The sequence below is a fragment of the Hippopotamus amphibius genome, chromosome 4 (assembly GCF_030028045.1).
Source record: "Hippopotamus amphibius kiboko isolate mHipAmp2 chromosome 4, mHipAmp2.hap2, whole genome shotgun sequence".
In the NCBI taxonomy this organism is placed as follows: Eukaryota; Metazoa; Chordata; class Mammalia; order Artiodactyla; family Hippopotamidae; genus Hippopotamus; species Hippopotamus amphibius.
Genome location: NC_080189.1, coordinates 73772582 through 73800420, shown reverse-complemented (window position 1 = coordinate 73800420; position 27839 = coordinate 73772582). Strand labels below are relative to the sequence as shown.

At 36.6% G+C, this 27839-nt stretch overlaps 1 protein-coding gene across 1 annotated transcript in view; it reads right to left on the bottom strand.

Annotated features, from left to right (window-relative positions):
* Nucleotides 1-1129: 1129 nt before the first annotated feature.
* Nucleotides 1130-27839, bottom strand: part of ABCB5 (ATP binding cassette subfamily B member 5) — a 125683-nt gene continuing 98973 nt past the window's right edge. The window contains 7 exon segments of the mRNA XM_057732579.1: nt 1130-1327; nt 3001-3147; nt 8523-8729; nt 10544-10741; nt 13812-13968; nt 25521-25661; nt 26397-26497. Of these exon segments, the coding sequence (XP_057588562.1) occupies nt 1130-1327; nt 3001-3147; nt 8523-8729; nt 10544-10741; nt 13812-13968; nt 25521-25661; nt 26397-26497 (1149 nt within the window).

Below are 27839 nucleotides of genomic sequence, written 5' to 3'. Positions count from 1 at the left end.
TTCAGTGCCAATGCTTTTAAACAATAATCTGGTTCTCAATCCCCCAATCCTATTTTTATTTTGTGTTTGCTAAAAAGTAGCATAAAATACAAATGGTTTTAATTTTTTTTTTTACAAGATTACAGATTACTGGCAGAGTGCACTTTAGAGAGGCTGGTTGTAAGTATCACTGTAAATGGAAGAAAATACAATTAAGAATAGAGATAAAATCACTAAATGAAATTACATATTTAAGTAAGTGGAAACATGACTCAGTTTACCAATATTGTTATTTACACAGAATTTTTAAATCATACATATATTACATAAAATAAAGTACATATAAAGTTTAAACAAATTACTTGATTGAATAATAATAAAGGCATTTAAAATGTTTTACCCATAATAAAAGTAGCTCTTATTTTAAGTAAATAAGTGTTCATATACAGGTAAGCTTGTGACTTATTCTGCCAAACCCAAAGCCTGGAATAATGGAATCTTCAGAATGGATCGTGTAAGGCATTTCACTTACTGAAGTGGAAGATCACTACCTAATTCTGCCAGAAATTTTACATTCTAATTCTCCGTTTCCGCCTGACAAAGGGATATAATGAAATTTTGGGAAACAATGGATATTCATTGAAAGAAGCATTGAGAGAGATTACGAGAGAACATGCTATGGTCTAGAGAAAATGACTACCTCATAGTAGTCTCTAATTTTTGCTACGAAATTCGGGAAGTTCCAAATTAAAACCATCCTCCCTGCAATGCCACAGGCCCAACTACATCTTGCTCTCTCTTTGCTAAAATCTTTTAATTTAGGGTAATTTTTCCCTCTGGGAATATATTCCCAATTTTATAGCAGAAGTTGAAAGGAAAATATTTATTTTGCAGCAAATTGCTTTATAAGCAAATGTGCTTTTGATAAAGTGAGGGATACAGGCATTATCTCACTTAAATGAATTTAGCAATTTTTGTTTCCTTTTAAAAACCTGAAAGGAAGATAGTGTGTAAACAGAACATGTCTATACTTGAATAGCATGATTCTATTGATACAGGCAACAAAGGAGATCAAAGCATGCCAAATAACTACTAAGTACTCTTTCTTTGCATTTCACAAAGATCAAAATATGTGTTAACTCCAACAGCATCACTGCACTGACTGTGCATTTACCAATTTAAAATATATGTCTTGATTTCTCAGGAGCTCTTGATGAGTTCCTTGTTCCTTTATTTTTCCATTGTGCAGAACCACTATCAAATCTACATTCTGTATCGTGGAGAGTCTGTGAGCCACCACTAGACACGTCCTCCCCTTACTGGCCTTATCAAGGGCATGCTGAACCACCTGGAAGAGAGAAGGACCTGTGATTGCTAGCTTGGTTTAGATGCTAATAAACTTGCCCAAGTCAAATTGATTAAGGTAATCTAATAACATTCATTGTGCATTTGCTTATTTCTAAGGAAGCTACCCTACTCTGTGAAACACCCTACTCAGTAGAAATCTAGAAAAAGTAATTATAAACACATTAAGTAAGACTTTTAATTGGAAAAGCTTTTGTGACAATGAATAAACATTAGATGGTTATTTGTGTGTAAGTAAGTGGTTCCAAGTCAAAGCCAGAAAGTAGTATTTCCATACCCAAGTGGAATTGTCTAACTTACTTACTTCATTTCTTCTTAGTTTAATTTCTGTTTGTTTGTTTTTCTTTTTTTTTTTTTATAAAGAATTTGTTGTAAAACTGTCCTGGCTAAAACAGTATCTCAGCTACAACGAGGTTATAATGCTGTATATGAGAAATGAGGGAATTCCCTGGTGGTCCAGTGGTTAGGATTCTGAGCTTCCACTGCAGCGGGCATGGGTTCAATCCCTGGTTGGGGAACTAAGATCCTGCATGCTGCACAGCATGGCCAAAAACAAAACAACAACAAAAAAGAAATGAAAGTGGAAGGTGAATACCAATATTTGCTGCACATATAAAATATTCCAATGATGGATATATCATTTAAATCCTTTCAGTAACTCTTTGAGGAGTATTTTCATTTTCCTGATGAGTATACCAAGATTTAAAAAGTCCAAGTCACTTGACCTAGGTCATACTGCTAGTAACAGATGAATCCAGGATTACAGCCCAAATATGTCTGATTCCAAAAGTCTCATTTTTTCTTTTATAACACACTGTCTCCCTGGAAATCAGGAATGATAATCATCTACCAATAGCAATTGTGTGGTGATTAATCACATGGGATCTTAGGTCAGACACCCTCTATTAGAATTTAGGGAAGTTAATTAACTTTTCTAAGCCTTAGTGTGCTGATCTGTAAAATGAGCATGATAATAAAATACGCTAATTCATCAAGTTGTTGTGAGGATTGAGACAGTAATGTATAATAAACACTTGATAAATATTAAAGATTATCATTCACTCAACAAATGTTCATTTAACAAGTAAGAACATGCTATATGCAAGAACTACTAGGAGACAAGGACAGAGTATAATCAAACATCTGAAGGAGCTTGCAATGTAGGTCTGTCGGTACATTTCTGTTTACCCCTTTTTTCCTTCTCAGACTGAGCTAATAGTTTATAGAAGGTAGAGTAACCAGCAGGCTCCAACATTGCAGTGTAGATCACTCTTTTATATATGTCGATTGCCTTATTATTTTGTTTGGTATCATTAGAATAATAATAAAGCAGAAAAGTAATTTTCCTTGGGCTTTTTCCTTGAGTGGAGAAACCTTTCAAGAATTGGGTCCCTTTTGATAATGAGGCCAATTCAAGTGAGAAAACCTTTCTAAAATATGAGATGCCCTGTGTCCCAACTCTCTCCCACCTCCCCACCAGCCTCTAACCTTTCTATAAAAGCCAAAACCTTAATTACAACTGGTGACCCTATGACTACAATTCTCTCCAGACCTTTTTTCCCCAAGCTGACTTTGATTTCTTCCACAATACTCCACTCTCATATTACAATACTACACTTTTATATTACATTGTGAGATGAAAGAAGAGGATGTTACCTTTTCACTCGCATTATCAAGGGCTGAAGTGGCCTCATCCAACAATAAAATTTTTGGTTTTCGGAGAAGGGCCCTTGCAATAGCTAGTCTTTGTTTCTGGCCGCCAGAAAGCTGCGTTCCTTTCAGTCCAACTTGTGTGTTATATTTCTATTACAGGAACATGCAATTAAGAAAGTAAGGCTTGGTTATTTAAATTAACATGGCAACTGTGGGCGAGAGCCATCTAAATACTTCAAATTTTGCTACTCTCTAAAATTTGTGTCCCAACAAGTGCTGAAATCTATTCTTGGGTTTTGTTACAAATAAATGCTAAGCCAGCAGTAAACACTACCATCTCATTTACATATCTAATCTGATCACAAACAGTAGACCTGTGCTTCTACAAAGGAATTGTTCAAATTAAAGCATAAGAAAAAGAATTATTAGGGAAAAAAAAGTTCCCAGTAAACACAAATCTTTCCCCATTAAATTAAATTATCTTCTGTTTTCAGGTCAAAATGATTTAAAGTATCATTTTAAAAGAAATCACTGGGTTTCTTAACTTTGGCTCTCGATAAACCTCTATGGGCACATCTCTCCAGATGCCATGATGTCATTCTCAGTGGTGCAGGTATCATCCTAGCAATAAGTTAGGCTGACATCTTGAGACAGTCCTTTCACCTTTTCAGGCCATGATAGTGACATTTAGCACTTCACATTGTTTCTACATTCTCCTACTTACTAATGACCCCTTTTTCAATATTACCCTTCATGGAAGGGTAAAGGAAATTTCTCACATATCCTGAAGCCATTCTAAATCACAATGGATCAGCAAGCAGGCTCCCACTTGCTTTCTAGATTGTCCTGTTGATTCTCTGCTTCCCTGCAAGGTTTCACACTGCTTTCTAGTAGCCCTTGCCAGTTGCCTAAAAATACGTGCCATTGGTACCCAGACAAGGATGTGTGGATGGCTCAGCTCCACTGGGAAAGTAAGTCCAAATGTACAACCTTCTAAATCCTGTAGCAGCATTATAGAGAAGATGCAGCACATGACTGATGTGCTATTTATCTTAGTACCCTGGAGAAGCCTGATTCAATTGCCTTTCCCTCCATACCTGGCTGCCTTGAGGAGGTGCCCTTCCAGCAGCATGGGTTTCGAGAGAGCCTGTGATATAACTTTATAACAAATGTGTCTCCTTCATCTCAAAGTTCATTTTTCAACTTAAAATGCTCAGTTGCTTACTTTATATCAAACTATGGGTATCTGAATTACTAAAGCCCAGTAAAAGCATCTTTTCTGAAGTGAATGCTCTACAAAAAAACATACTTTAGCTATCTCCTCTGTGATTTTATCTGGGACTGCCATCACGCTGGGTCTCTTCCCCTTAAAATGTATTTTATTGAAATTCGAATTATAGGGCTACAGATAATCAGGTAAAACTTTGTAGTTTATTTCCACACACTGCAAAGTTCCCATCTAAATTAGAGAATTCAATCTTAAGCCAAAAATTGAGAGAGGATTGGGTAGGAATGATAATGGGCTTGTAGCTTTTTCTGCCAGTCCAGCTTAAATTGTATGTGGATTCCTCTTTTATAGCTGAAGAAGATACAATACTAGCTTAGAAATCACTTAGCATTTCTTGGCCTTCTCTGGCTTGCAGGAGGATGTAAGTCTCAAGAATGAATTGGATGAAAATACAACTCAGATGTTTTTGCCTATCATTAAGCAAGACAGATTATAAATGTGAATATACACGTTGTTTCAATAGCAACCTAAAAACATTTTCAGACACTTAAACTGAAAGTTTTTGGTTTTTTGTTTGTTTTTAGTGAAGAACTATAGGATTTCATTCTTTCCTGTTTAAACTGAAAATCCAAATCAATTTTCTGGCAAACACTGGGATGGTGAGTGCCCTGAAATCACCTGTTTTATGAGACACTCAAGGGGCAATAGCTGTTCAGTGTGAACCTGGGTCTAAATACCAGTTGGATCCTGGAGGGAACATCAGAAAGAGTCTAATCCTAAACAAACTGCATTCTGGAGATTCCCTGCAGGCCCTGAAAAGGAGTTTCAGGGTGGTTCTACTGGGAGACATGATGTGACTTGACTGGGAGCTGCCACTGTGTGAAATTATGGGCACTAGGGGACATCTACACCTGATGTGTTTCTTAGAGGATCCTGAAGACCAAGGCAGTGTTATCTCGACTCCTCTCTCTGATATTTCCAAATGTCTGCAGGTTGTCTCCATGGCATATACCATAGATGTGTAACCCTTAGCATGCTCCAAATTGACTCCCTGGTATTCACCCTCCTGCCTTGATCTGCTGGACAGGCCAATAATCCTTTACCTGAAACCCACAAGGCTATATTTGTTTAAGAATTCTATTTTTTTTAAATTTAGAAGAAAATATACTATAAATTGTACATATATATTATATATAATCATCTATATTTAATATGCAATATATATTATTTAACAACCCCAGAAAGGTCTAGGTAGCAACCTGTAATCAAATATATGAACATTTCTGTAGAAATATCTGACAATTCATTCTAAGTAGGATTAATAAAGACTATATAAAGCCTCGCATCATTTTGGCCACCCAACAAATTTACGTTAAACATATGGTCTTTGTGTGTGGAGGGGAGGAGCGAGGAGGGTATGAAGTTTAAGAACTTTTGGAAATAGGAACTGGGGGAAAGCCAATGTGGCCCTGAATTTTTCTCACCCAGACTTGTAATGTACCAGGACTTGCCCCTTTCATGCAGTGTATGCCATTGCCACAGAGGCCACAGCGCCTCTTGAATGAGCAAACCAAAAGGCTGAGCTTCAAAGGCAATTTTTTCCTTTAAAAATTTGATCATGTCATTTCTCTGCCTAAGCATGTCCAGCAGTTTCCTATGTCCAATAATACAGTCCAAACAGCCTAGTAAATCAGAACCTTCACATTTAGTCCATGCTCATATCTTGTTTGGCTTCTTCTCAATTCCCCAGTTTATACTTTATGCTCAGAATTTTAAATTTATTTTCCCCCAAACACCTAAAACTTTCACATGTATGTGTTTTTGCATGAGCTTATTCTGTCTCCTAGGGATGGTGCTGTCCCCTCTCTGCCTAGTGAACTACTCATTCTTCAAAACCCTGTTCAAAGCAACATCCTCTGTGTGGTTTTCTCTGAGCTCCTGGAGACTCTGTCATTCCTTCTTTTGTACACTCATCATATGCTCTGTGTGTTTTTATTCCAGCAAGCTGCCCAGTGTATTATATACTTTCTTGCTCACATTCTATAAGCAACCTGAAGCTAAGTCCTGACAATCCCACTTTTATGATATCTTTTACATCTTTTTCCTTGTTTTCTTTCACTTTATAATTATTAATTCAGGCTTTCATAACTTAACTCTGGAAATAGCTCCTAGGTGTTCTCCCAAACTCCCTGTCTTTTCTTCACTCCGAATGGTCATTTACATTTCTGCTAGGCTAGTAGTTCCATTGTCCTATTCCAAAATTATATTTTGGCACCAGATTCTTTATGATTCTGTATATTTTGGGGGTAACAATGATATGAAGGTAACTAAAGTTAAATTTAAAAACACTAAGAAACAAGCTATTCTTTCTTTTGGAAATAACATCATCTCCATTCTCAAAGTTTATTGTAAAAAGCACACTGAATCTCTGCAGTATGCAGTTTTGAGTGAATCTGAGAAACAGTACAATGAAAAGAATGAAAGACAATAAGCATTTTAAGGATAGAAGTCAAATGGTACAAATATAAAATGGATAGCATTTTACGATACATAAATTAAAGAAAAAAACCTATCTGGATTATGTGGATAATAATCTGACCTTGAATAAATAATGCAGTGAATGCCTTGGTAAAGAAGGGAAAGACATAAGGTCACAATATTGATAAAAAATATGTTACTCCTTCTATTATAGTTAGTAATGCAGAACCTTACTGGAGTTAGGGAAATTGTATTAATGGCCCATTTCTTGTCAGAGGCACCAAATAGTGTGGACAGGAGATGGTGAGGGATGATCTAGTAGTATAAAAGAGAGTATGTGACCATTATCCGCCCCCAGCCCCAAAGAACAAGGCACTAGATTATTGTTTGATATAATGCTTACTAAACTTTGGCATTTCCTTTTTTTTTTTTGACATACAATAAACTGCATATATTTACAGTGTAAAATTTGATATTTTTTTTCTTATTACTAATGTATATATGGCAATCCCAATCTCCCAATTCATCCCACTGTATCCCCGCCCCCGTCGTCCCCCCCCCCCCCCCCGCTTTCCCCACTTGGTGTCCATATGTTTGTTCTCTACATCTGTATCTCTATTTCTGCCTTGCAAACCAGTTGATTTGTACCATTTTTCTATATTCCGCATATATATGTTAATTGGCATTTCCTTTTAATGTGAGCTGGAAAATCACATTATAAAAATTTGTTTCCAATCAAAAGTAGGTATCTGTATTTTTATTTTATCTGTGTGTGTATGTAGGTATAAACAGATACTGCAAGAACTTTAAGTTGCAATTACAATTAGTGTCTCTGTGTGCTACTTCTGGATTTGTATCAATGCTTGCTATTGCTAAAGCCTTCTCTACAGTTAGCCAAGATTTTTAACTTTTCTGAGATTTTGTGTCAGCTGTCACAGCCAATATCAGAGAGGTGACAAAAATGGCAGGCAAGGACCTAACACTCTAGTGGGAAAAGGAGACCCTAAACAAGTCAATAAGCATCAAGGTAATTTTAGACTGGGATAAGGGCCCTGAAGACTACGTGATAAGCTATAAGGGCTGGTGGGGACTCTTTTAAATAAGGTGGTCAGGGAAGGCCTCTGCAAAGGTGACATCTGAAAGAGCTTGAAATTTAAGGAGCTGGCTTTTCAAAGAGCCAGAGGAAGGGAGGCCCCAGCTGAAGAAATAGCAAGTGTAAATGTCCTGCGATAGGGAAGAACTTGGCAAGTTCATGAGACAGAAAGAAGCCAGTGTGGCTGGAGCAGAGGGAGCACATGATGAGCAAGGAGCTAGAGAGGCAAGCAAGGGCAGATCACAGAAGGCCCTACCAGCCACATGAGTTGTGACTTCATTCTTAGTGCAAAAGGATGCCATTAGGAGGTTTTAAGCAGGGAGGGGTATGATTTACTTTATGTTTTTAAAAGATCATTCCAGTTGCTATGAGGAAGAATTAATTATAAAGGGGCAAGACTGGAAGCAGGAAGACAGATTAAGAGGCTACTGAAGTTGTACAGAGGGGGATGATGGTGGTGTAGACATGAGTAGAGTATAAGTGAATAGAAGGTGTAGAATCAAAACATGAAAATTAATTCAGTGAATAATTAATACAGTTTGGTCTTGGAAAAAACAGTCACACAAAAATCTCAAATTGTGCTTTTTACAACTAACTTTATGTTAGATACTGGCAGTAAATAAACTGTATAATCCAAAGAGCACATAAAAATAACTACTTAAGCCCAATAAAATACTTGGGCTTACTTGACAGCTTTGTAGTTCAAGATTTCAGACATTTTCTTACCTCAGGGAGACCCTCTATAAAAGAGTGGATATTTGCTGCATTTGCTACTTCTGTTATCTCACTCAATGGCGCAACACGGCTGTTATCACCATAGGCAATGTTCTCAGCAATGCTACAGTTGAAGAGCACAGGCTCTTGAGAAACGATTGCTATTTGGGAGTGGAGCCACTGTACGTTCAGTTCCTTTGCATCCACACCATCAAATAGCTGACAAAAGCAGAACAGAGAATGGCATGTGAAGATCCAACAACCATAGCATGTTACGGTTCACTGTATTCAAACATACACAGATCATAACAAGAAGGTTAGGAATTCAAGCTGTTTCATAGTATAATGTTACCCAAGGAAAGTTCATAAATCATATGTTGTGTAGAAGCAGACAGCATGTAACTGACTAAAGTACCAACTCCTAAACTTACTTGACATTTCTAGCAGTGGCCATATATTCTAGAGATCTGCCCAGAGTCTAGAATAATGTCTAGTGCTCTGTACTGAAGTCAGATGAAAAGAGATTGACCTCCACTATAACAGGACCCTACTTTATTAAAGCCTGGTGAGAGAGTAGTGTAGATTGATACCATAGTCCACATGTAGAAATAAGTCATTTTGTACAAAGCCATGTTTATTCACATGGACATATAACAAAATTCAGTTGACATTTGAAGAGCATACCTGCTATGTGATGGGGACTCTTTAGGCAGTAATAAACAAGACAAAGCTCTGCCCCTCCTGTAGCTTATATTCTAATGGAGAAGGGCAGGCAATAAACACACTAACAAACAATTCAATAATGTCAGAAAAAGAAAGTGTCATGAAGGCAAGATAATGCGATAGTGACTAAGGATGTGGTGAGGATTTGGGAAGGGGGTAGGTAGATGCATTGTATTCTAAGGAAGTAGCATTTAGACTGAGACATGAATGATGAGAAGGCATTGGCAAAGAAGTTAGAGTAAGAACATTCTAAGCGGGGGAATAGCAAGAACAAAGGCCCACAGTGTGTTTAAAGAAGTCAGCGAGACTGACACACGGAGCACAATGAGGTAGGAGTGATAGGAGAGGAGGTATCTGGAGAAAGAGGCAGGGGCCAGATCATGAAGGACCTTGATTTGATGGTATGGACTCTGGTTTATTCTAACTGTGGTGGGAAATCATTGGAGAGTTTAAAGGAGGGAGTGTGCTGTGCTATGTGCAAACAGGTGAATGTTTTTCATACTCATTGTTAACATTGTTTTCTCTGATATAACAAAGCAGCCATTTTGGACTGTTCCAGTTTGCAAATAGTCTTTGAGACTCTGTGATGGGGAAAAGACTGTAAACTGCAGCAGAAGGATGACTAATATGATAGTTTTTGACTTTTGTGGGCTTATGGTTTTTTGTGGGGGTAACAGAAGACAGAACAGGAAGTTGTTATTGTGTGTATGTAATTTGGTAGTGGTTGCAGGGGGAGAGAGTAATTGAAAATCTGAATATAAATTAGAGTAAAAAAAGTGTCAGGTGAGAAAAACAGTCCTTGGAATTCAAAGGAGGGAGAGGTTGCATTTTTTTTGAGATCAGGAGAGCTTAATGGAGCTGATTCAAAGAAGCTCTAATTATGCCTAAGGTTTTGCGAGTTGGGAGGTGGAGATGGCCACAGTGAATAGCAGGAAGCCTGAACCAGGGAGGCATTGAAACTACTATCTGTGTCTTAAACCAGAACAGAGTAAAAGAAGAGCCCAGATGTTGATATTACTCCCATCTTCCAACACCTGTATTCTAAGAGAATTCCATGGCTTATAAGATCAAAATTTCTGCTCTATAATGGTTGAAGAATCTTTGGATCTTTGATCTTAGCCTCAAAGTCCTTTCCATGATTTCTGTTGCTGGTTTGCTTATCCTCTTAGTTAAGGCATAGCGTTTTTGTTTTTTTTTAAACTACTTCACTGTTTGCCCTCCCCAAATCAGTGAGGTTGCTTAAGCCCAAGGGAATGTTTAAGAATAGCCCCACTAACCCCCAGATAAGTTGTATTTGAATTCAATTTTACCACTTGTCCTTTCACTGGGTCATAAAATCTCTGCAGAAGTTGGACAGAAGTGCTTTTCCCACATCCACTGCTCCCAACAAATGCTACCGTCGTCCCTTTTTCAATAGTGAGGGATAAACCTTGAAGGATTAGAACATCTGGGCGACATGGGTAGAAGAAAGAGACTTCTCGGAACTCTATGTTCCCTTCACATATGTCCTGTGAAAGAAAGTTGGCAGTGTTTAGAAGGATGACATAGCAAGGCTATAACAAATTATAACACATTGGCTGAGTGCTTTCTGAAAATTGTGCATGTTTCTACAACCATTTTAATTTTAAACATCGTTTTCCTCTCTATAGAGCTGCTGACTGCACATTGGTTTCTGTCAATTTTGTTGAGATTTTTATAGCTGTAGTTCTTGTTGTCTTCACTACGGGACTTCACCAAGTTCCTAAAAACACTAGTTTCCTTTGGCTTCAGTACCCAGTCACAGTCTGGTCTGCAGATTAGCTGTCTGACCAGCTGCTCTAAATAAATACATTTTTTAAAATTAGTTTGTGCTTTATAAACATTTATTGCTTGATTCAGAATAGCTAGGGTCCTCATCAACTATATGTATAAATGTTATTTTTGTAAGTTGGACCGTGTTTTACAGTTAATATACTTTATATTTTGAATTCAGATTTATCTTTGTTAATTGATCATTTCTTGGCAGTTACATTTCATAAAAGTTTATCTTTCTATGCGTCAATCTCTTTAGTGGCTGATAATTTGTAAACCAATACTTATGTACACTGAGGATGTTTATAAAAAGACTTTTCAGAACAATCACTAAATGATGATTAACTTTCCCTTTATATATTTGGTTCATAAGATTTTGTTCTTTTGAACTTCATGTTTGCCCTCAATCAACTGTATTTTATTTTATTTTTTATTTTATTATTTTATTTTATATGTTGTGTTTTTTAAATTAATTTATTTATTGGCTGTGTTGGGTCTTTGTTGCTGCACGGGCTTTCTCTAGTTGCAGAGAGTGGGGGCTACTCTTCGTTGAGGTGCGCAGGCTTTTCTTTGCGGTGGCTTCTCTTGTTGCAGAGCACAGGCTCTTGGCACACAGGCTCAGTAGTTGTGGTGCACAGGCTTAGTTGCTCCGAGGCATGTGGGAACCTCCTGGACCACAGCTCAAACACGTGTCCCCTGCATTGGCAGGCGGATTCTCAACCACTGCACCACCAGGGAAGTCCCTCAACTGCATTTTAAGTAGTCAGGTTTAACAGTCAAGCTTAGCATATTCTGAGCCCAATATATAGGTAGGAAGCAGGAGTAGGTGGAGGCGAGGAATACCACAAAATGTTTGGCAATGAAATTATTCTGTTGTCAAAGGAAAGAAATGTTAGCATGTGGTTAAGAGTTCTAGAATTAGAAAAAAATACCTGGAAGGATATATGCCAAGATATTAAGTTTAGTAGTAGTTTATTTTTAGCTTATTCAATGCTTTCTGTTTTGCCCATTACAACACATGAATATTATTTGTGAAAAAAAAATTGAAAAAAAACCTCAGGATATTGGGACTTCCTAGGTGGCACAGTGGCTAAGGGTCTGCCTGCCAATGCTGGCAGACATGGGTTTGATCCCTGCTCCAGGAAGATCCCACATGCTGTGGAACAACTAAGCCTGTGTGCCACAACTACTGAGCCTGTGTGCCACAACTACTGAAGCTCGCGTGCCTAGAACCCATGCTCCACAACAAGAGAAGCCACCTTAATGAGAAGCCTGCACATCACAATGAAGAGTAGCCCCCGCTTTCCACAACTACAGAAAGCCCATGTGCAGCAACAAAGACCCAACACAGCCAATAAATAAATAAATAAGTAAATAATAAAACAAAATAAAACAAAAAAAAACCCTCAGGATATTGAAGACTAATGAGTGCAATTACTTCTCTGTATGCTCTGATGCCTTTTGGAAAGGCATAGAGAGATGTTCTAGACTTCTAGACTTTAACATGTTTAAAAATTTATTCCTACTATTTTAAACATTTTGTTATGGAAAATTTCAAACATATATAAAAGTAGAATAATATGTAATGCACTGCTATATGTCTATCTCCCAGCTTCAATAATTATCAATATTTGCCAACTTTGTTTTGCCAGACTTTGGTTTTTTAAAGAATAGGGAGTAATATTTGGAAGTATTTGTATATTAATAAAATAAAGATTAAATAATTTAATTTTATAGTCTTAATAAGGAACATTTCCACATTCTATGCCTTGTATACAGTTCTATAAGGACATTTATCAGTGAGATGCTCAATCCCTCTATGGTAAATGTTTAGACAGAAATGAGTAGTAATATTATTATATATCTAAATCCTAAGATTATAAAAAAGTTTCCTACATACTTTGCTTTCCAAAAGACAACTGTAAAATCTTATTCTGACAATGATGTATCTTAGAGTATTCTATTTTGAAAATTTCATGATCTTTTTATTTCTAACAACCAGCATTTCTTTTAATAATTATGAAGTTCTAGTGATAATGAGCTATTTTAAGCTATCATATGTGTAAATCTACTGTTAAAATTCTAGAGGGGAATACTTTTAAATGAAAATTTTCTTTTAAGTATATATCTTACAGCTATTCTTTTAAATTTAAAACTTTTAGAAGAATTGAATATATATTTAATGTATAAGACTACTATTGAGAGGCTTATTTTGAAATTATATGATCTCCCTATTACTTCCCTTTTAATATTCACAATCTTTTAGAGTTTGTGACTAAATATGTGCGTGTATTTTAATATTTAATAATTTAATAAATATCATTCCCTTTTTCTCTCTTCTGTTTGCAGATATATTTCCCATGAAAAATGGTGTCTGAAGTAGCAGGGCACTATTTACTTTGCATATGTTATCAGAGAAAAAAAATTAATAAATCCTAATGCAAATCTTTATCTAAGACTAAAACTTTTGCAGTCTAAATAAAATCAAATATATAAATCAGTCCTTTGTTCAAGAACATTCTCATGGCATCAGGCAAATAAATAAACTAGAAGCACATATTTTTAAATATAAAATCTGTACATTTTAGTAAAGAGGTGAAAATTTGATCAAGACAAGACCCCCTTTCTCCCTTTGTAGCCATAACAATTATTTATATAAGCTTTTAATTCTTTATAGCACTCTCTTTGGCAGTTATCAAATAATGCCTTCACTTAAGTCTCTATTTAGAGAGCATGCATATGGACAATTAAGAATAAGTGGACATTTAAAATCATAGTTGTGCTTACTGGTTTTTTCCCTTCTTGACCATAGCTGTCTATAGTTGGTTTCTTTCCCAACAAAGCAAACAGATATGCAGCCCCGGATCTGGCTCTCGAATATTCAGGTGCCAAAACAAGTGTTTCTCCAATGGCCATAGCTCCATATGCAATTGCAGTAAAAACCCTATCAAAAGATAAAGCATTTGAATCTCAGTTAGGTCTGTTTTCAAACAAGAGCTGCAGAAGTGAAGGAAAAATCAGGCACTGGAATATAACCTTTTGGCCCAGACAACACCAGTAACGCTGAAGGCCCAACAATGAGAATTCTTTTGTAATTTTCTACTACATAATGATCATCTCTTGCCCGGTACACCAAAATAACCTTTGGAGGTCAGGTGATCTTAAAAATTTCTCTTCTAATTAGAAAGACAGATCAAAGGCCCTAATTAGTGAATATAAAACTTCTTAGTTGCCTATGAAACAACGGACAAAGGATTAACCTCCCAAATATACAAGCAGCTCATGCAGCTTCATACCAAAAAAGCAAATAACCCAATCCACAAATGGGTGGAAGACCTAAATAGACATTTCTCCAAAGAAGACATACAGATGGCCAACAAACACATGAAAAGATGCTCAACATCACTCATCATCAGAGAAATGCAAGTCAAAGCCACAATGAGGTATCACCTCACACCGATCAGAATGGCCATCATCACAAAATCTGGAAACAACAAATGTTGGAGAGGGTGTGGAGAAAAGGGAACTCTCCTGCACTGTTGGTGGGAATGTAAGTTGGTACAGCCACTGTGGAAAACAGTCCAAAATTTGGAGGTTCCTTAAAAAACTACAAATAGAACAACCATATGAGCCAGTAATCCCACTTCTGGGCATATACCCAAAGAAAACCATAATCCCAAAAGAAACATGTACCATAATGTTTATTGCAGCACTATTTACAATAGCCAGGACATGGAAGCAACCGAAATGCCCATCAACAAATGAATGGATCAAGAAGATGTGGCATATATATACAATGGAATATTACTCAGCTATAAAAAGGGATGAGATGGAGCTATATGTAATGAGGTGGATAGACCTAGAATCTGTCATACAGAGTGAAGTAAGTCAGAAAGAGAAAGACAAATATTGTATGCTAACTCACATATATGGAATCTAAAAATGGTACTGATGAACTCAGTGACAAGAACAAGGACGCAGATGCAGAAAATGGACTGGAGAACTCGAGGTTTGGGGGGGGGCAGGGGGTGAAGGGGAAGCTGAGACGAAGCGAGAGAGTAGCACAGACATATATATAGTACCAACTGTTAAATAGATAGCCAGTGGGAAGTTGTTGTATAACAAAGGGAGTCCAACTCGAGGATGGAAGATGCCTTAGAGGACTGGGACGGGGAGGGTGGGGGGGACTCGAGGGAGGGTGGGGGGGGAGTTGAGGGAGGGAATATGGGGATATGTGTATAAAAACAGATGATTGAACTTGGTGTACCCCCCCCCAAAAGAAAAAAAAAGATTAAGGGAAAAAAAAACAAAAAACAAACTTCTTAGCCTCCTTGCTATAAGGCTCATTTGCTTGGAGATTTGACAGAGATTTCAACTAACAATAGGAAGAATGAGTCTCTAGTAGTGAGATCTGAATTTACACAGTAGATATGAATGTTTTTTTTTCTTTATTTGCATATAATGCAGTTAGAACAGATAATTGATGTCAGATGATTGGTTATCTGCCTGAAGTGCTACATGGTTTAAAGAGAGCAAAGCATGGCAATTGTACTTTGTTAAGGTCCTCAAAACAATATCTGACTAAAATATACCTTAGCCAGACTGGACGAAGAGCTTTGATCTTTGGTCTGTTATATATTATGATCTCAGTTTTAAAATATGTTAATTATAAAATGGTAAGTATGCAAATGATGTTTGAAAGCACACAGAATATTCACAGAAATGTGGCATATCATGTGGCCATGGTTAAATATTTTCCTCTCATTTTCTTTTTTTCATTTTAGCCATGAATACACATTACTAGAATGAAAAATAATGCATCTCAATGCCAGAACTAAAGGTATAATTCAGCTAAGAGTGGACAAGTTTCACTGTCAATATTTAAACATTAGGCAGTAAAAGGACATCACAGAAACCAGTTGTTTGTTTGCTGTGCTAGATCACAGCAAGGTAAACATGCTGGTCTTCCTGTGAGTTTCTCCAGAGCTGGGATCTACCAAGGGGTGGGTTTTGATGCAATCTCTTCAGTGACATAGACCTCAGATCTTGAATCCTGTTGTCTTTACAAAGATCAAACACAGTATAAAATACATTAACAACTAGTTTACTACTAAAATTTTGTAGCCATTAGTTCTATGATGTCAAGGCATTTTTTTAATGTCTTTTATTGAAGTATAGTTAATTTACAATGTTGTTAATTACTGCTGTACAGCATAGTGATACAGATATACATATATATATATATATTGCTCTTTATTGGAATATAATTGCTTTACACTGCTGTGCCAAGTTTTGAGGTACACCAAAGTGAATCAGCTGCATTTATACACACATCCCCACCCTCCCACAGCTCCCTCCCACCCTCCCTATCCTGGCCCTCTAAGTCATCACCCATCACCAAGTTTGTCTCCTTATGTTATGCAGGAACTTCCCACGAGCTATCTATTTTACATTTGGTGGTGTATATATGTCAAAACTACTCTCACACTTCGTCCCAGCTTCCCCATTGACCCCACCCCACCCCCAACCTTGTGTCCTCAAGTCTGTTCTCTACTTCTGCATCTTTATTCTTGCCCTGTCACTGTTCATCAGTACCTTTTTTTTTTTTTAGATTCCATATATATGAGTTAGCATATGGTATTTGTTTTTCTCTTTCTGACTTACTTTGCTCTGTATGACAGACTCTAGTTCTATCTACCTCATTACAAATAACTAAATTTCATTCTTTTTTATGGCTGAGTAATATTCCACTGTATATATGTGCCACATCTTCTTTATCCATTCATCTGTTGATGGGCATTTAGGCTGCTTCCACGTCCTGGCTATTGTAAACAGTGCTGCAATGAATATTATGGTACATGTTTCTTTTTGGATTGTGGTTTGCTTCAGGTATATGCCCAGTAGTGGGATTGCTGGGTCATATGGTAGTTACATTTTTAGTTTTTTAAGGAACCTCCAAGCTGTTTTCCATAGTGGCTATACCAACTTATATTCCCACCAACAGTGCAGGAGGTCAAGGCATTTTTAGTACTAATATTTACTGAAATTATTTAGAGTTCAAAATGCCATTCAAAATACTTAATACTCAGCTATAAACATCAACGTGATTATTGAATTTAGGTAACACATCAGAGGGTTTTTTTTTTTTAATGCAAGGAAAAAAAACCCAGGCTGAATCAGACTTCAGCCTCAGTCTGATGCAAGAGTCAGCAGATAAGATGAGAAGATAATTGGGTCATGAGTCAGGAGACCTGGATTCTACTCCCATAGCAATGGAGGTTTCTCAGAACAACTAAGAAAATACCATTTTCCTCTAATTTGAGATGTACCAAAATATCTACCTGTCCTAAAATTTCTATCACTAAAAGTCAATTTAATCATTTGGCATAAATGTACAGAGGCTAATGTCTTTGTTAGGTCTCCCAGAAAATGAAATTTCTGAGAAGGGTAGAAGGGAGAACTTGTGTCTGTGAGAGGTAAATGATCCAAGGGATGCGCAATAAAGCAAGAGGAAAAGTTTTAGTAGAGAAGAGAGACAACCAGCTAAAAGCCCTGATGCTGTCTTTACTGTATATATGTTGAGGGGAGGCTAAGTGGGATGGGGGTTGATGTTAATGAGTATTATACTGAGGAACCTAACTTCGTGGTGATGGGACTATCTGGGGGTTGAGTCAGAGACATTAATCTCTTTTATACTTTTTCCCCAGGTGGGTTCCGTATAAAGAGGCCAAAGCTAGTCTGTTAAAGAATCTGTCCTAACCTAGTCTGGCCTAATTAGCTAGAGTGAACTAAGTTGCAATTCACTTCCACTTAAAAAGTATTTATTGCACAATAACTAGTGCTCTACCTCCATGAGAGAGTTAAACCAGATCCTTCAAATTGGTCCAAGCTCCTGGAGGCAACTGAACCAAGAGCTTACTGCAGAGAAATGTTCAGGTTGACTTCCCATGTCAATGTTGGTCTTGGGAATTTCACCCATTTAGGGTATATAAAGAGGAATAATTTGTTATAATGATGAATGTTTTAAAATCACTAATAACACATTTGTCAAAATATTAATCTATGATAAATGCTTATACAGCCCCTTCATGCCTAGATAAGATTACAAGAAACATTCCACAGTTTAGAAATGATTTTCATGTTGAAATAATTCTTGAACCATAAATATGTAAAGTAGGAATTAAAAACCCTAAAATTTAACTTTCATAACTTTCTTAAGTTTAAATTGTCCATGGAAGAAGAAATCTTATGTACAGTTTATCTTTATATGGATTTACACTGAATTTTTACTGCTTTACTGAATTTATAGCAAAAACCTCTGGATTGGCTGGGGTTGAGGAAAAAGAATATTGAGTAGGAAGAGGTCTGGAGAAGGTTTTCACGTGAGGGGCTTCTTCTTTCCTAGTTTTATGGATTCTCCATGGGTTCATGGGGCCATTGTCACTGCAACCTCGCTGCAATGATCCTTTCAACTATTTCCAAGCAATGGGGAAATCCCCTTGTTTATCATTACTGTTGATATAGAATTAGAATTTTTAAAAGATCTTTTGGCTAGGAACAACATAAAGAAGCATAGAAATGAACAATCCTGATTTTAATACAATTGATCCAAATAGAAATACCGAGCATAGCTACTGGTTCAGGTCTATTTGTCTCCCCTTAACCCTGCTCCCATATCCAGTTTGTATACCTTGAGACTTACTCTAAGAGGAAGTATACTGGGGGGTTCAGAGACTGGACTCTGAAGCCAGACCACTGGGACTACATCTAAACTCCACCATTTGTTTACTAGCTCTGTGACCCTGTGCATGTTCTTTGTGCTTCTGCTTCCTTACTGACAATTGGAGATAACAAGGCTATCTACATCTTACGGGGTTGTTGTGAGAATTAAATACATTAATAACATAAAGTGTTTAGTATAGTGCTTATTAAGTGTATAAGTTATTGTTATTCTTCTCATAGACCTGAAAATTAACAGGACACGTTCTGCTGGAAAATAAGCTCTCACATTTCTATGGATGTAGATTAGCACAGCAGGTCAAACCACAACTTCTGAAGTCCCCATTCAGTTTCTTTCTTTTCTTTTTTTTTTTTTTTGATTTGATAGATATAGTATCTTTCTTCACAGAGGTGGCTATTACAATTATTCCCATACTCATACTCTTTTCCCCTAACATCCATATGACAATACAAAGATCCTTTTCTTTTCAGCCTAAATCCCTTTCTCAATAGAAGGGAGAGAAGAAAATATGCAACTTATATTCATTTGGTATTTTGGGTCTTATAGAATGTTTTCTATACATGATTCCATTTGATCACCTAGGAGTAAAGCAGAAGCAATTAACACTTTTTAATAAATAAGGAGACTCTTAACTCAGAGAAATCTGCCCAGAATCACATAGCTATGAAACTGTAGGACTGGAACTTGAACCTCCTTGTTTACTTTGTTTTCCCTTACACAGTGCTCCTTCTAGTGGAAGGCTGACCTGAACTGTCTCTCCCTGCATGTTGGGGTTTGTTATCACTTATTTCCCATTTTAGAATCTTCAGAGGACCCTAGATATCAAATCTCCCTTGATTTGTCTCCTTTAGATCCCTTCAATGGTTGATCCCTCTATCTAGCCTCCTTATCTTGTCCTTCTCTCTTCTGGATAATCTCTGAGAAGAACCTGGAAGTTGAGTGGCTGTGGCAGTGAACACTGAAAGAAGACTTTCCTGTTTTCCTCGTTTTGGCTAACTAAGGTTACTTTCCTGATTATAATGCTAACATAGTTCCATGGCTGCCTGGCTTACCACAGCAAAGATAATGGTGGAGACCTAGCTTGCTTTCTATCCCTTTTTATTTCAAGCTGTTAAGCAACTATTAATATTCATTGGAAACCCACCTATTATTCTTCTGGCCAACAATCACGTTGAATATTCAAAGTCCAATATGATTTCCTGTCAAGGACTGCGTTTGGATTTTTGGAGGAGTAGGCCACAACAAGCTGCTTGGCTCTGCTTGTCAGGCAGTTTTCAAAGCTGTGGCTTTTATTATTACTGTACTGAAGCCTGTCATGCCTTGATTCTTTCTTACCTATCTGCTCTTCTTAGCTTCCTGCTAATATGCATAGCAAAGAAGTAAGAAACAGAGAGGAAAGTTCTGAAGTGGGAGTATGGAGAGTTACAGAAACCTCTGCTGGGCACTAATGGTTTCTGGACTATATTGCAAAACTAAAGGCACTAAAATTCAGACAGGAGAAAATAAACTTATGTTGCATTTCTCAAAGTCTGTACATTTATAGTGAAGTAAATCCAAAGAGGCAGAAAGGGAGAGTCTTACTACACATATGTGTATGAGAACCCAAGCAAGAGATTTTCTAAATGCCTATGGCTGCAAGGCAGCAGAGTGAAAATGTTATCACCTTTAAAAAAATGCTCATTTCAGAGAAACTCTACAATAATAGAGATGGATGGAGACAGCTTCTACCATAAGAAATCCATGTTGCCTATTTTTTTAGAAGAAAAAGCTAAGGTTGATAGTAGCCTTACTGGTAAAGTAATATTATGAGCACATCAAGGGATTCTGCTGTTAAAACTCTCTTTGTGCATCTCCTTGTATAAGGCATACTATCATTTCTGAAAGAGAGACAGGTTAACCATCCTGGTAGCTATAAATCATGAAAATATATTCACATTTTATAGAGCGAAATAAAACATCTTTATTTTACACAATAAACTAAAATATGACTTCCCCAATTTTTATATAATTCTAGGGAAGTTTCTGGTAATGGCCAGAAGAAAACCGTAAGGTTTTAAGTAGCTATGGAGAGCAGCCTGGGATTCAGTCGTTATGCTCATATTTCTTAAAGAGTGATCTTCAGATTTTTTGCCTCAGAATAATCTGGGATGTTTGGTAATACATAGGTTCCTGGCCCTACACCAGATCTACAAATCTCTGGGTTAGATCTGTGGGGTGAGCACCATAAATCTGCATTTTTAACCAGCTCCTCGACTGATAGGTTGGGAAACCATTGATTTAGAGAACAGCACAAAGTTCTCTTTACCTAAAGAGGGTTCCAGTAGGAGGGAGTTTTCTTTGTAAAATCTTCCATTCAGTTAGCTGATTAGATAGAAAGCTGTTTGTCACGTTAGATTCTGGAAGGCACAGAGTCCTCTAGGCCGTAAAATTTAGTGTGTCTAATGGGACACTTGCGACACATTCATGGTAGTCAGGGATTACTTTGGGTCTCTAAGAAAGCTGAAGAATTTACATTGAAGACAAATCTCATCTGTTCACATTTTGCACAGCCCCATACCCATGTTTCCCAGAGCCTCTCTCCTTTGTCCATACTATAAAAGTATGGGTATCTTTACTTTGTCTGTAGTCTGGTTGAATGAAACTCAAATCAAAAGTGATGCTAGTGGTTCTAGCTCAGATAGCTCCTTGTTTCTTCCTTACCTCAGGGCACTGGGAAATACCAGTGTGATACTGTTCATTAATCATTGTTTTCATGTTAATAGTCCCACATATGCTCTGACAGCCAAAATGCTTTTGTCTCCAGAAATGACCCTTTTTAATGAATTGAATGAAAAAATATTCAGGAAGTGTGGTAGGCCAGTAGAAGGAGAATTTTTGTATGGGAGCTTTTTGATTCTCCTATATTTTAGGGTCATAAAATAACACTAAGCAAGTTACTTGTTCCATTTATGTTAAGAATCAGCCCAGCTCTGATATTTAAATGTTCAGAAAACTACACAAGAATTAAAAAAATAATAATTTTATAGAAAGATTCTATGAAAGTTTGTCACAGAATTGGTAATAATAATAATAATGAGGGACATCCCTGGTGGTCTAGTGGCTAAGACTCCTCACTCCCAATGCAGGGGGCCTGGGTTTGATCCCTGGTCAGGGAAATAGATCCTGCATGTTGCAACTAAGAGCCGGCACAGCCAAATAAATATTTTTTAAAAAATAATAATTAATAATTAACAATAATAAATGTCTACTAAGTAAAGCCCCTAGCATCTTGAGTCATGAACTTGAATATGTGCTCTGCCACTTGCTGATTAAATGACTTTGGGCAAGTTAGGTAACCTCCTTGAGTCTTAATTTTCCCCATCTGTAAAATGGGAATCATAATATTTCACAGGGTAGTTGAGAAGATTAAGCAGATAATGTATTACAAATCCTTAATACTAAGGACTCAATCAGGTTTGTGGTTATGGTGATTATCATATGAAACAGAATGGTCTTGAGAGGCCCCATTCAAGAAATGTCCTGCCTAATGTCATTTGCAGGCATGATAGTGATTGCATGATTTTGAGGTTGTATCATTCTTTAACTAAGAAAATTCTTTGCTTAGTTTTAATCTAAACAAATCTCAGTATGGGGGAGTAGACTCCCAATGACAAGCATCCTACTTTTATATAAATGGCTGCTTTGACTTACACCCAGTCTTCTGCCAAAGTATTGGGTAGGAGACTTATGGATGTAGAAAGGAAGAAAAAGAGAAGAATCTGTAAAAAACAGGAGCGATGTGGAAAAGCTGAATCTGGAAACACATTTCCAGGAATGACTGGACTGCCTATTTATGCACCACTCTAAATTTCTCCTTTTATTTTTAGTTCAGTCATTTACTCAATGAATATTTATTGTGTGCCTATGATGTGACAAGCTCTTGTGTCTCGCTCTAGGCTCTGTTTTGGGTGACCAAAATAGGCTAAACTCTGCCCTGACTGAGCTTACAGTCAATAAATATGGAAACAAAAAAGATAATTTCATATAGTGGTAAGTGCTATACACAAAATAAAACATGGTAATGGGATAGAGAGTGATGAGGAGAAGGACTAAGAGGACTACTTTGAGCTATCAGCAAAAATCCCTCTGAGGAGTGGACTTAGGAGCAGAGGCTTGCATGGTGAGAAAGAGGCAGTCCAGAAAAGAACTGAGGAATGAGTATTCCAGACAGAGGAAAGAACAAGTGCAAAAACACTGAGATGGGAGTTACCAGGACAAAAATGCAAGTAGGGGGCTGATGTGTAGATCACACACACACACACAAAAGACAGTGGTGGATGAGGTTTGAAAGAAAGGCAGAGGCCCAAATGTGTAATGCTTTCAGGTCAGAGTAAGGAATTTGATTTTATTCAACTTTCAATGGGAATTCATTACAATATTTCGGTAAATTGATGGAATTGGATTTGTGTTTTAATAGATCAGTCTAGCTACTGTGTGAAGACTGGATTATAGGGAAGCAAGAGAGTGAGCACAGGGATATCAGTGAGCAGGTGGTTGCAATGGTCCAGTCAAGACAGGCAAGGAGGTAAAAAAGAAGATGCTGCTGAGAGGTCAAGTTAAGTGAGATGGGAAAACCAAACTCTGGATGGCTCTAGGGTGGGCAAGATGGAGGTCAGTGGTGACCATGATAATGAATCTTTCTAGTGGAATGGTGGGAATCAAGGTTTGACTGAAATGAGTTTAGTAGAGGTTGGGGATGAAAAGGTAAAGATAACAAGAATAGGCAGCTCTAGAATTTATTTTGCTGCAAAGGAGAGCAGAGATATTGAAAGTAGGCAGAAGGGGACTTAAGGTCATGGGAGAGATTTCTTTTTTTTTCTTAGGGCAGGTGATTATAAAGCAAAGAAATGATAGTGACAGAAACTGATGTGAAGAGATGATTGTAGACAAGGACCTTAGTTCTTCCACAGAGATGGCAGGCATGGTGGATCAGTGGTAGCCTAGTGAGTTTGGTGATGGGAAGATGAGGTGGTTCTTGCTTGATTGCTCTGTTACACCATCTTCAAGTAAATCCATTAGAAATTAATTAGGATTATAATTGCTTTTATGAATGAAAATTCTTCTGTGAGAATTGATAAAATCATCAGACATCCCACATTAGTATAAGTATATTTAATTGGCTTGCTCTCTACTAAAACCAAGGAACAGTTGTATGAAGGAATCGGACCCTGGGGATTTAGAGACGGCTACAGAAAGTTTAGAGCAACATAAGGAAGACATGTTCTGAGCTTCAAACAATTGACTTGCAAACAAACTTTTGGAATACAATCAACTTTTAAGCTTGTGATTGCCTGCATTTCATAAGAACCAAGGAAACAACTTGCTAATTTAATGCAGGCTGGTGAGCTGAATAAATTAATTTAGGTGATTCTATATTTTGTTTCCTGTTAATTTATCTCTGTAAACTAGTCTGTGTAATCAGAATGAAGCTCAAGGCTAAATGTCATAATTGTGGTTTATATGTTCACACAGACAATATTTTGCACACTGTTTTAGAGGGTAGGAAAACATGGTAGAACAGGGAGCCTAAAATTTCTGTTGATGTTTTAAATACAGATGTTACATTTCATAAGAAAATATGTTTCATGAAACCTCTAAGTGGTCTCATAGATTAAAAAATACTAGGCTGGTGAACTGTGGATGCTTTCCTTCTGAGTGCCTAGCAAAGAAACTTCCTGGGAACTCAGTTAATGTTTGATAGATAAACAAACAAACAATCACATGAAGAGGAACTGAAAATTATTCCAAGTTATTCTGAAATTATTTGCCTTCAAATAACTTTTGGTCATTTCCTCAAATTAACATATATTCAAAGTACAAGTATGTGCCACCAATGAGGATATTCAAAAGAATGTATCAGTTTTGAGAGGTAAATCCCAAAGAGGAGTTCTCGATAGGTTTTGCCAAATGTCAGCATCCTTGAAACAGGTGTAATCTCCTAAGTCATTATTTTGAAGAGGCTGATCCTTGCTTTGATATGTGTGTTTCGGTGGGCTTCTTAAAAAAAACAAAAAACAAAAAAACATAACATTGCTTTTTGGAGTCAAATATTGTATGGATTTCTCTAGCTCTAAATGTTTAGCAGTGACATTTATGATAGAGGTTAGTAACATTCTGACATTTTAGGGAGACTTAAGAAGCTCAGAATTAACACTCAAAATTAAGTTTTCTAAATTCATAAATTGAATTTAGGTGTTCCCATGAAGTAAAGAAATTCAAAATTATGTGAACAGAGTTCCAAATAGAAGCACCAACAACTCCTTTGGGAAGAGGCAGCCTCATTGGGATGCCATGATCGATTCTCAATGTGACTTTTCTGAAAAGAAATACTCATTTATATGTGTTTCTTCTGGAGTATTTGCTTAGCAAGGAACTTACCTCACTGATTTACAGTCATACTTGATAAAGCCATCTCCACCTTGGGAGATAATGGATAACAAGAAGCATATTTTACCTTACATTGCCACATCTAGTAAACTGAAGTAGGAAGCAATTCATTTGAGAGTTTAACTCAGTACCTGTGTTATATCAGTATTTTACCAGCTTGACTGCACTTATATCAATAGATATTAAATAACAAAAAAAATTTTTTAATTTCCCCAACACGTCTTTTGCACATATATGGTTTAAATGATAATGCACTCTAAACTAGACATCTTTCTGGTTAATTTAGGTACATAACCCATTTACAGGGTTTACATATTTGCACAACTTACATGAACATGCCCTCTGGGGTCATTCGTCCTGCTTGAATTAAATAAGTTCCAAATCGAAATCCCGCTGCATAGGCAAAATATACAAATGCATGGCTGAATGCATAACAGATTCCAATGATCTGTGCTTTCTTCAAGGTATTTCTGAAATGCACAAAATTCACTAGATAATGGGGCATAAGGCATAGCGAAATTATTTAAATGTAGAGTAATGAATATAGAAGACAAGACGTTATCATTTAGGGGATATACATTTTTTCTATGTATTTTCAAATGAATGGACAAGGGTTGTGAAAGGATAGCTAATGAAAGAGTTAGATTTGGTTTAAAAATATTTTCTACCCTAATCTTGCACCAAGAGAATAAATAGTGGAAATTAAAGGGCGGTTCCAACCTCAAGCATGAGTGTAAAAGAGTACGAAGCTATCTTTCTGATAAAGTAATACAAAGAGTATCACTAAGTAAATGTGATAAGGAGGACTAGTTTAAAATTAAAAGAACTGATCACATTTGTTGCGCATATATTCGTTTTAAAATGTGAACTATTTTAGAGATTTATATAAAGGGCTAAGCAATATTATTTTCTTTCTTAAATATGTTATTTCCTCAATCTTGTTTCATGGAAATAAGAAAATATGCACACTTAGTTATAGTTCATAGCAATGTGGGAGGACCTAAAACATATATTCTAAATGTGCTTGCTCTCAACTCCTCTTTCTAGTTGCCTCTTGGTGGAGTCATATAAGAAATTATGATATGCCATTATTAGGAAAGATTCCAGAGCAAATGAATTGGCAGACAAACCATGGAGGCACCCAGCAGTACTGCCTTTATAGGAACAAACTACAGTTAATACAGTCTGTATGAATCTACAATCACCTGTGCTGAGTCTGAAGAGTTTCCTCATACATTTGCTCAAAGGCTTTTTCTCTTGTTAATGACACTATAGTACGTATATTCTCCACAGCTTCAGTTGCTATCTTATAAAACAAGATAATAAAAAAGAGAAATAAAGTTAGTAGTGGTTAAACTTCTGGTTGTGAATTACAGTCACAACAGGGACATATTAAGTATATTAAGTCAATAAGTTTTTCTGATGAGTTTTCTTAGCTTCTTTTTTTCTTCCCCCAAAATAAGATAGGAAAATAATATATCAGGATAATAAGCTCAAGGAAAATTCCTTTTGAAAAGATTTAGTCCACTGATCTAAATTTAGCCCTCTTTAAGTCTTCATTGAATTTCTATTTAAACTAGTTTCATAAGCAGAGGGATCAAACATTAATGAGCATTATGTCCATATGTAATTATGCAAAGGAGCTGTCCTATGAATTATGAGATAATTCAAGAAGAAGACAGCAGAGAGAATCAAATAGATAATTATTTTATTCTAGCACAGAAATGCGAATAGCAACCAAAGGAATCAGGAACACTGCCATAAAGTAACATGGAGTGTGGCTTTTGAATTCTGTATAAGATATTGTATAGCAGTTTTTCATTTTGATGTCTGTGAACTTAAAAAGATATTTAGCTAGAATATAATGCTTATTCATAGTTATATAGTTTTCAAAATGAAGGGGGATCAAAAATGGAGGAGAGTTTTGGCTCAGAATAACTTCCTGGACATGAGAACACATGTTGACTTGAAAGAGAAACTTCCTGCTTTCATGTTCCGTTTCCAGACTGGACTGTGGAACAGACGAAGAGTGGACTGTGGGACAGATGAAGACCTAGGTGGACACCCAAGGTTATCTGAAGGAGAACTTGGGTTACAGGAGAGAACTGGATATTTAGATCATGGTCAGGACACCTGGATTCTGCTCTAAATTCTCATAACTTCAAAATGAACTCAAAGAAACCTCCATTTGTAACATTTTGTAGAACGTAAGGAAAATGGATAAGAATGCTGAAAATAAAAAGAAATGAACAAAAATGTCTTGTGATCATTTTTCACAATAAAGACAAATTACAGAACCTTAGAAAATAGTCTTTTTTTTTTTTTTAAACCAATATGGCCATTTTATTTTATTAATTTATTTTTTACTACTATGGTCATTTTAAATCTGAAAAATAAAACATTTGATTATTTTCCCAAATCTACACATGCAACCAAAGAAGGACCAATATGTTTTATTGGCCCATATTCTAAGTTTTGGTATTTGGTAAAGTGACTGATTAAAAAGCTAGTGGGAAAGGATACATTGCCTAGTTGATTGGATTTATTGATTGTATAGTCTGAGGTTACTCTAATAATACAAAAAGGAAAAATCAAAGGGCACATACAAAACTAAAGTTCATGACGTAAAAATTAAGATGAATAAAATA